Genomic DNA, 12500 nt, shown 5'->3' on the forward strand with positions numbered 1-12500 from the left:
ACAAGACGCATTGAAAATAGAGAGAGAAGAGAGAAGAAACCTAATTAGTACACAAGTAAGAACAGACCAGGTGCTAATAAGTAAGCAGGTGTGAAGGAGGCAGACCATATGAACTAGGAAAGAAAAACAGAAAGACAACCATTACCTCCTACACACCTTTCCTTATGAATGTTGACGAAGTGTTGGGTGTTGTATACTGTCTGTGTAACTATGTGTATCCTCATTTACGAGTCAAGGCTTGAGTGTTTGCCAGTTGATGGAAGGCTGAATGGAAGTGTGGGCTTGGCACGTGGATAGGAGCGTGTAGGTGTGGAGGAAGGTAAGGGGCGAAGGGAGTGCGTCCAGGTGTGTTCAGGTGTGTAGATATATATATGGGTGTAGGAAGGTGCGGACTGGAGAGGGAGTGGATAAGTGTATGTGTGTGTGAAGGTGTGGATTGAAAAGAGAGTGTTTGGTGGACTGAAGACGATATTAGGAGGAAAATTATTTGAGACTAAGTATCTAATTATTATTATTGTTGTTGTTGTTGTCGCTTTCCTCCTTCTCTTCCTCCTTTTCCTTCTTCCTGCATTCCATTTTGTGTCAACCATTTATCCCCATTCAAAATCACGCCATATTACAAATACCTCTTACTTTTTACATCACATATTTAACAACCCTTTTGACTTCACTGTGCACTACCTACTTGTATCAGAGGAACGGTAGTACATCAGAAGACTCCTCCCCGCCAGACTATCCCTCTCCACCAAAAGGGACAGAGGAATACTATTAACTACTACTATTAGAGGAAGGTTAGTACAGTAGAAGGATCCTCCCCACCTAACGAACCCTGCATACCAAAAGAGAAGAGGAGGAGTAACTGAGAGAAGGAAGAGAAGCAGGAGAAGGAGGAGGAGAAGAAGGAAAAGACAGAAGAGGAGGAGGAGGAGGAGGAGGAAGGGCGTGTAGCGTCAGTCTTTATAGCTTATTTTTTTCCCCTTTTTATGGCTTCGGGATAACTTAATATGGAGCAGAAGAAGAAGGAAGAAGAGAAGAGAGGGGGAGGAGGAGAAGAAGTAGATGGAGGTCGGCACACTTGCACACTTCGGCTGCTTTAAGGTAGAGAGAGAGAGAGAGAGAGAGAGAGAGAGAGAGAGAGAGAGAGAGAGAGAGAGAGAGAGAGAGAGAGAGAGAGAGAGGGTTTGATGGAAGTGACAAGGATAAAATCTTGGTGACAGTTCGTGCATTGCTGAAGGGCGAGGGCAAGGACGAGGAAGAAGAAGACGAGGAAGAAGACGTCAGGGGAGCGAAAGTAAGGCGAAAGGGTGGCAGGAAGACGAGGCAAGGAGAAAGTAGGAAGAAGAGAAAACAAGGAAAGAAAATAAGGAGGAAGAAGAGTGAATTTAAGTGGGTTACCGTCCTCTCTCTCTCTCTCTCTCCTTTATTATTCACTTTCCTCTCCCATCCGTCACTCAGTTTCCTCCACATATATTTATTCTTTTCTCTTCCTCTCCCCTCTGCTTTGTCTCTCTCCCTCCATTTCCGCTTCCCTCTCTCAACTTCAAGCAACGATAACAGCGAGGCATTATCAGCAAACTCTCTCTCTCTCTCTCTCTCTCTCTCTCTCTCTCTCTCTCTCTCTCTCTCTCTCTCTCTCTCTCTCTCTCTCTCTCTCTCTCTCTCTCTCTCTCTCTCTCTCTCTCTCTCTCTCAGTTGCGAACTCGGGCGAAGCTTGTGACGAGAAAATTACTTGAACACACTCGAGTCAAAACCATTTTAGTGTAAAGAAAACGGAGAGGGAGGAGGAGGAGGAGGAGGAGGAGGAGGTAGTGGTGGTGGTGGTGGTGGCGGTTATGTGGCGCCCGTCTGCTTTGAAACTCGGCCATGTATTTCCACAGAGCAGATATATCACGTGTCCCTGAGAGGTCTGCCTTTGAGAGGACGAGGAAGAGTGGAAAGGAGAGGCAGAAGCAGTGGAGGAGGGGGTGAAGAAGGAAGGCGGTGTTGAGGAGGGAAAGATGAAGAGGTTGAAGGAGAAGGAAGAAGAGAAATTACTGGATGTGAAGAAAAAGGGACTGAGTGACTGGAAGAAATGAAGGAGGAAGCAGAAAGGAAAAGACTAAGAGGTTGAAGGAGAAGGAAAAAGAGAAGTTAAGGGATGATTGAGGATCGAGTGACTGGAAGGAAAAGAAGAGGCGTAGAAGGAGGAAGTGATAAGGAAAAGCTAGTTAAGAGGCTGAAGAAGGAAAAGTTAGTTGAAGAAGGTGAGGTGACGAAGGTGCGTAAGCTAAAGGAAAAAAACAGAAGGACTGGAAAGACAAGGGGGAAGACCTGGATGTTAAGAAGAAGAGGTGGAGTTAATAAAGATTAGAAGAACAAGGAAATCGAAATGGTGATGGAGAGAAAGAGGGAAAATAATGAAAAGCTAAGAGAAAAAGAGGGGAAGGAGAAAGTTAAAAGAATAGATACAAATTATGGGGTAGATAAAGATTTCTAAAATTTTAGCGTCACGCGAGTAAAGACGGAAAAGAAAGAAGAGAAAATTGAAGAGGAGGAGGAGGAGGAGGAGGAGGAAGAGAAGTAGGAGGTTTAGTTTGTCTCCTCGCTGCCCTGAGGTTGTTAGGGCGATGGAACCACTAATAGAGAGTGATGAGGGGTGAGAATATGGGTGCTGACGAACACACACACACACACACACACACACACACACGCACGAAGATTCTGTGAGTGTGTTGAATCATGAAGGAAGATAATTGTTTATGAAAGATGATGGGGAAATCCGTCTTTCCTCCTCCTCCTCCTCCTCCTCCTCCTCCTCCTCGACTAGTTCCTCCTACGCAGACCTGCCTCTCACCTTTTTCCTCCTCTTCCACAAGCTTTCACACACACACACACACACACACACACACACACACACACACACACACACACACACACACACACACACACACACACACACGCAGGCTGACCTCACCACCTTGGCTCGGGTCACAGGTCCGGGGGTCAAGATGAGCGTCTGGCGGGGTTAGTAGATCACTGATAAGCAGGAGTCAGCACGGGGTCGGGTCCTTCGTGTACTAATTATAGACTCGTCGATTTATGCAGTGGTTGATTTATGTGGCATTTAAATTGTGGTCTGTGTGATTAATTTTCATGTGGCATTTATAAACGTGAAGTGTGTTTGTAATTATTTTCCTTGTTTGTTTGTTTGTTGTTTGTTTATTTATTTATTTTGGGTTGATTTCTGCTGTATACTTGTTTATTTCGTTTTGTGGTCGGTTTGTCTGATTCGTGGGGTCTTTTTTTTATAAGACAGCAATTCTGTAACTGTAGTTTTTTTCTTCTTTTCTTTCTTTCTCTGTGGTGTGGATTTGTTTCCGTAAATCATCTTCTCTTTTCCTCAGGTTCTGTTTCCTTTTCCTTTATAAACAACAAAACTGTATCTTTAACTTTTCCTCTCATTGTGGGATATGAATTTGTCTCTATTGCTTGTTATCCCTTTCCTTTACAAATTCTTTTCCTTTATTCTGTTTATACTTTGACAACGAACTGATTACACGCAAAAATTTTTCATGATCGTTGCACTTCAAAAAAAAAAAAAAAATGTTTAGAATTGTTTCCTTTTATGCATTGTGACGCACTGACTTTTCTTCCAAGCTCTCTTTCCTTTGTGGTCTTTTACGTACATACAAACATGGAAACTGGTTAGCGGTTATATATAGAGAGGGAGAGAGTGAAGCAACGCCTTCCTGGTTCCGTTTGGCTTGGTTTAGAGGGAGAACCAGCAGGTGATTCATATGCTTCAAGACAAGGTGTTCAGATCGTAGGAGTGAAGAGGTAGGAAGAGAAGGAGAAAAGCTTGTGTGTTTGTGTAAGTAATGAAGGAATGACGAAATGTGTGTGCGTCAAGATCAGGTTTTTTCAGTCGTAGGATGAGAATTTGTTTTCTTAAGCGCCTCGTTCACTTATAAGGATAATTTTCAGGTATGATTAAATTCTCATAACTTTTTTTTCCCACTGGTATTAGACAATCTGTTAAACTATCACTAGAACCACGAAAGCATCCCAGAAAATGTGAACATCCATAAAAGTACGCTAGGAGAAGTCGAGAGAACGCGCCTACACGTTTGAAAATCATTAGAAAACCTTGTCTTTCATTATAGGTAGAAGGGACGACGAAAATTCTGAAGTTGACTCACACTTGAAAGGCGGATGAGTTGAATACATGTGATCTTTATAAGGGTCATTGCCACATTTTTGTATTCAAGGGCGGCAATTTTACCTCATTTTTAGCATCAAGAGTAATAGCCGGCCACTTGCGAAGGTTGGTGACGACTATCAAGTGCTTAGCGTTATGAAGTAGATAGGGCACGAGGATTCACTCCATCACAGCACTTGGCCACGGTCTTGTCACCCACAGCAATACCTTGTCAGGATCTTGTCGAGGTTCCCACTACCTTGTCAGGGTCTTGTCAGTTTTTGCAGTGCTTTGCCAGGATCTGATGGGTCTTATCAACATTGTCAGGGTTTTGTAATTGTGCTGATCATTGCTAGGGTCTTGTCAATTTTCACAGCACATTGTTGGGATTTTGTCAGTCTTACCACCTCATCAGGATCTTGTCAGTATTTGCAGCGCTTTGGCAAGGTACCATTATTCTTCACAGGACTGCCAGGGTGTCATTAGCCACAACAGCACTTTGTCAGGATCTCATCAGCATTAACAACACTTTTCAGGGTTTTGTCAATGTTCTTACCACCTCGTCAGAATCTTGTCAACCTTCTCAGTACTTTGCCAAGGTACTGTTAGCTTCTGCCGTGCTTTGCCAGGACTCCATCATCCTTAGCAGCGTCTTGCCAGGGCCTCGCTATCCTCTGCAGTGCGGCGAGGCAGGCAATATGTGGGCTGTGGCACGTTGGCCCACCACTTTCAAGATCTAAAAATGTATGATGGAATGTAAATTGGAGGAGCTTAGAAGATTTCTCAGGTTAAAGCATAAGTTAGGTCAGACAAGTGCGAACCTTTGAATGGTGAACACGGCATATTCCGTACTACAATCTGCACGTGCTTTGTGCGTACAAATACTTGTTTTTGCTTACCGAATAATGTTAAACTCCATGTGCGAGAAGGAACGAACATTTGTTAGTGAATACTGAGATCTTTTAGCCTCGGAGTTATACGTAAGAAGGAACTAAAGCGCATTCCGAAATCCTTGGGCTATACGTGAGATGGAGTTGATATTTTATTAATGCATCCCAAGTTCAGTTAACAAAGAACCTCGGCCAAAATCACCACAGGATAATTAGAATCACATACAAGTTACAAGATGAATCACTGGGCTAGTGTTTTAATTCTTTACGCAAGATATCTGATTAATTTTTGCTTAATATTGGTGGCAGCGATAGGATGCGTGATAATTGTAGCGCGGCACTGGAGGCTAAGAACAGGAGGCGTCAAGGTAATTAGAAGTGTGCTGTTTTGTTATGTGTGTGAAAAAAGAAAGGTTTCTCTTCTTCTTAGGATAATTAATGGTGTGTGTGTGTGTGTGTGTGTGTGTGTGTGTGTGTGTGTGTGTGTGTGTGTGTGTGTGTGTGTGTTGTGAGAGTGTGTGTGTTTCCGCATCCTTGTTATAATGAGTAATGAGCGGAAAATTGCAACAAGTTATTACTTCCATCATTTTTTCAATTATGCTCGGACGCTTATGAAAAATGTATACTGTAGTTCAAGTATTATTATTATTATTATTATTATTATTATTATTATTATTATTATTATTATTATTATTATTATTATTATTATCATCGTCGTCGTCGTCGCCAGTATTATTAGCAATTTTTCATGACTTGCATAGTTAACAAAATACGTAGCGATACATCCCATCACTTCTCTATTTACGTACAACATTGAAGAAATAGATTAATGAAAGATGCCTCGTTCCTTTCGTGCTACACTTACCTTACCGATGAGTGACGTGAGAACTTGAACAGAAGAAGAAGAAAAAAGTGCAAAAAAATGTCACCCTCATTTTTGCCACCCACAATTGGCGATGAGTGATGAACTCCCTACTGTTCCCTGCCCTGCCACTCACCTGAGGAAGGATGGAAATGATGTTAATTGGTTACGTGATAGTGAGTAGGTTCGAAAACAGGACACAAATATCCCAGAGTTACGTGTTAAGATGACTATCCAACGAGGAGGAGGAGGAGTGAATGGAGATTAAGGTTTAGAAAAAAATGAGTTAAGTTGAAGGAGAAGTGAAGGAGAATGAAAAAAAAGGTATGGTTAATGAGGGCAAGATTTTTAGGACATTTGGAAGTCATCATCATCATCATCATCATCATCGTGAAGGAGATGTGAGAGTACTATACGTGGTCCAAATAGATTACAGGTGATTAGCAATAATGAAGGACACACACACACAGACACACACACTATAGGAAAAAGAAACAGAAAACTAAAGCAGGCAACAGACAACAATGCAGCTTAAAGAAGTACTTAGGAAAACCGGAAAAAAATACATCAAACGATAAAAGCAAGATAAAGAACAAGAACAAGAATAAGAGTAGGAGATATACGCAAAAGAGGAGCTGGAGCAATAGGAGTCATTAGTTAACACGATGAGTAGCAGAGTAGCATGACTGGGTGGCGTGGTGGCGGTAGGTCAGGGAATGTGATGGCTGCAGTGAATCAGGGAGTTAGGGAAATAAGTAGCAGTGGGGAATGACTGGGTGGTATTGGTTGGTGCTACTGCCGAGGACGAGGATGTATGGATGCGTGGACAGGTAGACAGACATAGACAGTACTGGGAAGGGTGTGGATGTTAGGTAGATGCATGGAGAGAGATAAACAGACAGACAGTACTGGACAGAACGAGGGCGTGAGGTGGATGATGCATGGAGAGACACAGACATAGATTTAGAGACAGATAGTAATGACAGAGACGAGGATGTGCGGTGAATGCTGCGTCGAGAGAAACGTATACATGCAGATTTGTACACTAAGGGAAAATCATCAAAAATAACAATAAAAGTAAAAGCGGGAAAATGTGAAAAAAAGTAAGACAAGGAAAATAATTCAGATAACACAAAGTCGTATAGTGACAAATTAAAAGCAAGAAACCTTTACAAATAAGAAAAAAAAATGCATGAACAGAAAGAAAAAATATAGATATAAAACTGGAAAAAGCTAACATAAAGAAAAAAAAAAAAAAGGAAAAACACAATCAGCGAAAGAGAGAAAAGTACCTTAAAAAAAGATAAGAAAAGCGAATTTTAACGAAAGATGCCAACGACCCTTAATTAAACCCCACAAAAGAGAACAATTAATTCAACCGTTTCAGCCCCAGGTAAAGAGGGGGCCCAATTACCACTAACGGGACACAGGTGCGAGAATAGGAGGCGGACCACTAACACCTGATGAGAAGTCACGCACGAATCACGAGTCACGACACATCCTAACTTCACACCCAAACAGATTTTTTTTCCTCGTAATCACTTGACTTTTTTTTTTATTTGTACATTCTCTTGGTTCTGTAGCTTCGAGAAAAAAGATTAGCTTCCTTTTCTTTCCTTTTCTTTTTTTTCAGTGTTTTGGGTGTTACATAAGACGCCCGTAGAAGTAAAAGGGTCTTGAAAGTTGTGGTAACTCGACACAGGCTAAAGTTTCTTGGGGAGAGAGAGAGAGAGAGAGAGAGAGAGAGAGAGAGAGAGAGAGAGAGAGAGAGAGAGAGAGTATACGTTAAGTACTAGTTAGGTAGAATGTTATGTTATTAGTTTGTTAGATAAATAGTTCGTTAGTTAAATAATTAGTTGGTTAGTCAGTTAGTTAGTTACAGTTAATTATTTAGTTTATTTATTTTTTATTCCTATTCCCATCGCTTCCAAAAAATTAGTTTCTTCCTTCAACGATATGAAGGAAACAAGTTATATTTCTCTCTCTCTCTCTCTCTCTCTCTCTCTCTCTCTCTCTCTCTCTCTCTCTCTCTCTCTCTCTCTCTCTCTCTCTCTCTCTCTCTCTCTCTCTCTCTCTCTCTCTCTCTCTCTCTCTCTCCATGTCAGCTTAACGAAAGGCGAAGCAACACGAGTAGGAGCAGTGAAGTGAATTGGTGTATAGAAAAAAAAAAGTAGGTGTTGAAACGGGTAGTGGAGGCGGCCTAATCATTTAATCGAAGGTCCTTTTGATTAGGAGCGATAAGAAACAGGAACACGAGAGAGAGAGAGAGAGAGAGAGAGAGAGAGAGAGAGAGAGAGAGAGAGAGAGAGAGAGAGAGAGAGAGAGAGAGAGAGAGAGAGAGAGAACTAAACCCATGAAACAGACTCAACAAACAAGCATAAATAAGTAAACAAACCAAATCGCAAATGCCTAGGAAGTGGTTGGGTGTACGAGAGCTAAACGAGGCGGGAATTCACAATGAGGGCAGGTGGTTGGTGGTTGGCACAGTGACGCAACCGTAGTGAGAGTGGTGAGGGCTTGTTAGGAGGTCGAGAAGCAGTGAAGGTCGCTGGGAGGACGTTCGTGTTTTTAATAGTAACAGGAGAGCAACTGGAGGAGGAGGAGGAGGAGGAGGAGGTGGTGGAGGGAGGGAGAGAGAGAAGGAAGGATGGAGTACAAACCTAAAAATAGAAAAGAAACCATGCAAATGAGGAGGAGGAGATGGAGGAGGAGGAGAAGAAGAAGAAAACTAAAAAGAACGATTAAAATACAGACGGTAGGAAGAGATTGTAGATCTGAAATAGAAAGGAAACAGAGAAAGTGAAGATAGGAGAAGGAGGTCGATGAGAGAGAAAAGGAGGAAGAGAAAACTTAAAGGATTCGTGAAAAGGCAACGGAGAGGAAGAGGAGGAGGAGAAAGAAGAGAGGAGAGAAAGTGCAGAACTGAAATAGAAAGGAAACCATGAAAATGAAAAGTAAAACAGAGAGAGAGAGAGAGAGAGAGAGAGAGAGAGAGAGAGAGAGAGAGAGAGAGAGAGAGAGAGAGAGAGAGACGAAGATATTGTGGCTTAGAGCTTTTATTTATATTTCCAAGGTGCGTTTCATACAACGATAAAATATAAACTCGACATTTGAGAAGAGACGAGAAGAGACGCAATTAAATAGGTAACACACGACGAACAGGTGTGTGGCTCGACTCGCGTGCAGGCTGCCATGAGTATAGGGTACAAGTATACTCACTCTCTAAAATCTGTATGCAGGTGTTTTGGATGTTGTTACGAATATATGTTTGGGAGGTGTATAGGCGTGTACACGTGTGGGCTTGTAAAGGGGGGCGGCGAAAGATGTAGAAACCATTAACAGGTGTGTAAATGAGTGAGTATTGACAGGTGTGTGGGTGTGGATGGGAGGAGGGATAATGACAGGTAAGGACAAGCATATGTGTGTGTGTGTTAAGGCATGATGAAAGAGGACAGGTAAGAAATACAGGGCGCATTTCTTCAACAGCTGTAGGAGCAGGTATGTCTCAGGTAAATAAACGACAAGGAATTGGAGGAGGAGGAGGAGGAGGAGGAGGAAGTAGTAAATAACAGGTGTTTCTGAATAGAGGCAGGAGTGGAGGCATTAAAAGGGAGTAACATATTAACCAACTGTGTAATTACCTTGACTAAATAATTCTACAGCTGTCTGGCTAAATACGTGTCTCGTAAAGTAGTCGTTTATCTAAATGAGGGAAGCGATTCAGGTGAAAGACAGGTATTTCTCTCTCTCTCTCTCTCTCTCTCTCTCTCTCTCTCTCTCTCTCTCTCTCTCTCTCTCTCTCTCTCTCTCTCTCTCTCAGGGTAGTTTTCCTTAAAGATTAGTTTTGTAGTAGTAGTAGTAGTAGTAGTAGTAGTAGTAGTAGTTGCAGTTGTTAATTAGTACTTTTAGCTTGTGATGGAGAGAGAGAGAGAGAGAGAGAGAGAGAGAGAGAGAGAGAGAGAGAGAGAGAGAGAGAGAGAGAGAGAGAGACATAACTTTCCTTTGATGTTTTCTTTCTACCCGCGCAGGGAGAAAGATCCGGGAGAGGGAGAGGGCTGATAAATTTTGATAGACAGGCAGACAGACAAATAGACAGACTGATAGATAGACGAGCAGGCAGATAAGACTGACACGTTCATAAGCAAGTGAAGGAATACTACAAGTTGGGTGAGCTATTAATAAATATTGTGGTTTTAGTGATAGGATTCTCTCTCTCTCTCTCTCTCTCTCTCTCTCTCTCTCTCTCTCTCTCTCTCTCTCTCTCTCTCGTACCCTCAGCTTTTTTTTTTGTTCTCTTCATTTTAGTGGTGTTTTCTCTTGTTTCTACTCCTCCTCCTCCTCCTCCTCCTCCTCCTCCTCCTCCTCCTCCTCCTCCTCCTCCTCCTCCAACATAATGCCATCTTTTTTTCCCCCCTTTAATTTATCTCATTCATTCCGGTTAAAACTTGCTTTACTCCCTCTCCTGCACCCCCTCCCGCCACGCTCCAACATAATACTATATTCTTTCTTTTTTTTACAATTAATTTACCTCATTCATTCCGGTTAAAACTTGCTTTCCTCCTCCTCCTTCTCCTCCTCCTCCTCCTCCTCCTTATCCTCATCCTCTTCCTCTTCCTCCTCCTTGTGTATAGTCCATTCTTGTGACTTATTCTTTCTCACTCACTCCTTCCTTCAGTCATTCATTCCTTCATCCATTCACTCACTCGGTCGCTCATTCACTCATTCATTGACTTATTTACTTCACTAACCTCCTCCTCCTCCTCCTCCTCCTCCTCCTCCTCCTCCTGAGTCAAGATGAGAGGAAGTGGTGGCGGGAATTCTCTTCTTGTAAACTTTTCTGAGTCACTCTTTCGTTTATGGGAATTTACGGTTTTTTTTAAAGAACGTCTATGGCTTCCTCTTGCTTCCTCTTCCTTCCCTTTCGTCTTCCATCTCCTCTTCCTTCCATTCCTTATTTTTTTTTTTTTTTACTTTTTATTTCATCGTATTCTCATCCTTCCTTATTTGCAATTTCTGTCTTTAAATCTGCTCGTCTTTCATTCGTTTTATTCATCTCTCTCTTCATTCCTTCTTTTAATGTATCTTCTTTTTCTTCTTCTCTTTCTTCCTCTTCCCTTCGTGTTTATCTCTCATTTTCTTTCCTTTTATCTTTTTCTCCCTTTCTTTGTTTCCTTCTCTCACGCCCTTTACTTGTTTTCATTCTTTTCCTTATCTTCTCTTTTTCCTCGTTTTCTTTTTCCTGTTCTCTTTGTTTCTCATTTATTGCAACCTCTTCTCTTCCTTCCTTTCTTCATATTTGCTGTTATTCTCTTCTCCTTATTTTTTTATTTTCCTTTTCTCTTCCTTTGTTTTATCGCTTTGTAATGTTCCTTATCTCTTTCATTTCTCCTTCCTTTACTTCTATTTTCCAAGTTTTTTTCTTTCTTTCTTTCTTTCCTCTTCTTCATGTGGCATATTCTCTTTTTGCTTCATTTATCTCTTCTTCCCCAATTTGACTATGTTCCCTTTTTTTGTTCCTTTATCTTCCCTACTTCCTTTATTGCATATTCCTCCTCTTCCTACTTTCGTATATTTTCCCTTCCTTTCTGTTTTTTTCTCTGCCTTTTCTTCTTTTTTTCTTTTTTTTCTCTTGTCTTTCCTCTTTCCCTTGTTTTATCTTATGTCTTCTCTACTTCTCTTCGTCCTTTTTATTTTGTTTTAATTGATGTACATGTCTCTCTCTCTCTCTCTCTCTCTCTCTCTCTCTCTCTCTCTCTCTCTCTCTCTCTCTCTCTCTCTCTCTCTCTCTCTCTCTCTCTCTCTCTCTCTCTCTCTCATTCGTCTTCACTTTCCTTCTCCCTTTCATCCTTCATTTTCACTCTTTCCTTTCATTCTTTTCTTCCTTTATTTTGTTTCTCTCCTCTTCCATCCTTCTCCCTTTCTTCATCTCCCTTTCCTCCATCTTTCCTCCCCTTCTTCCCTTTTTCCCTCCCTTTCTCCATTTCCCTTTCCTTCATCTCTCCCATCCTTTCTTCATGTCCCTTTTCTCTCTTTCCTCTCTTCTCTTCCATCATTTCTCCATCTCTCTTTCCTGTTTATTTATCTTTCCCTTTCCACATTTCCTTTCCTCCATCCTGCATACTCTCTCTCTCTCTCTCTCTCTCTCTCTCTCTCTCTCTCTCTCTCTCTCTCTCTCTCTCTCTCTCTCTCTCTCTCTCTCTCTCTCTCTCTGACGTCTTTTCCTTCCTGACGTCTTTTCCATTTTCCTTCCATTTCCTCCCTTCTCTCCATCCCTCCATCCCTCCTTTCCTCCATCTCTCCGGGAAGGAAGTGAGGAGGAAAAGGAAAGGGGGGAGGGGAGGAATCCACTTGAAAACATGTGTATATTGTTCTATAATTAGTATCTATGTCAGCATATTGTATGACACCCGCTCTCTCTCTCTCTCTCTCTCTCTCTCTCTCTCTCTCTCTCTCTCTCTCTCTCTCTCTCTCTCTCTCTCTCTCTCTCTCTCTCTCTCTCTCTCTCTCTGCTTTCATCACGGATATTTCTAGTTATGGGCAGTTGTTATAGCGTGACGCGTCTCTCTCTCTC

At 41.9% G+C, this 12500-nt stretch overlaps 1 protein-coding gene across 1 annotated transcript in view; it reads left to right on the top strand.

Annotated features, from left to right (window-relative positions):
- The first annotated feature begins 5056 nt into the window (after nucleotides 1-5056).
- Nucleotides 5057-12500, top strand: part of LOC135110518 (inositol-trisphosphate 3-kinase homolog) — a 60965-nt gene continuing 53521 nt past the window's right edge. The window contains exon 1 of the mRNA XM_064022914.1: nucleotides 5057-5435. Within this exon, the coding sequence (XP_063878984.1) occupies nucleotides 5304-5435 (132 nt within the window). The 5' untranslated portion in view covers nucleotides 5057-5303. The remainder of the gene's footprint in view (nucleotides 5436-12500) is intronic.

Source organism: Scylla paramamosain, chromosome 20 (genome assembly GCF_035594125.1).
Source record: "Scylla paramamosain isolate STU-SP2022 chromosome 20, ASM3559412v1, whole genome shotgun sequence".
NCBI classification, from domain to species: domain Eukaryota; kingdom Metazoa; phylum Arthropoda; class Malacostraca; order Decapoda; family Portunidae; genus Scylla; species Scylla paramamosain.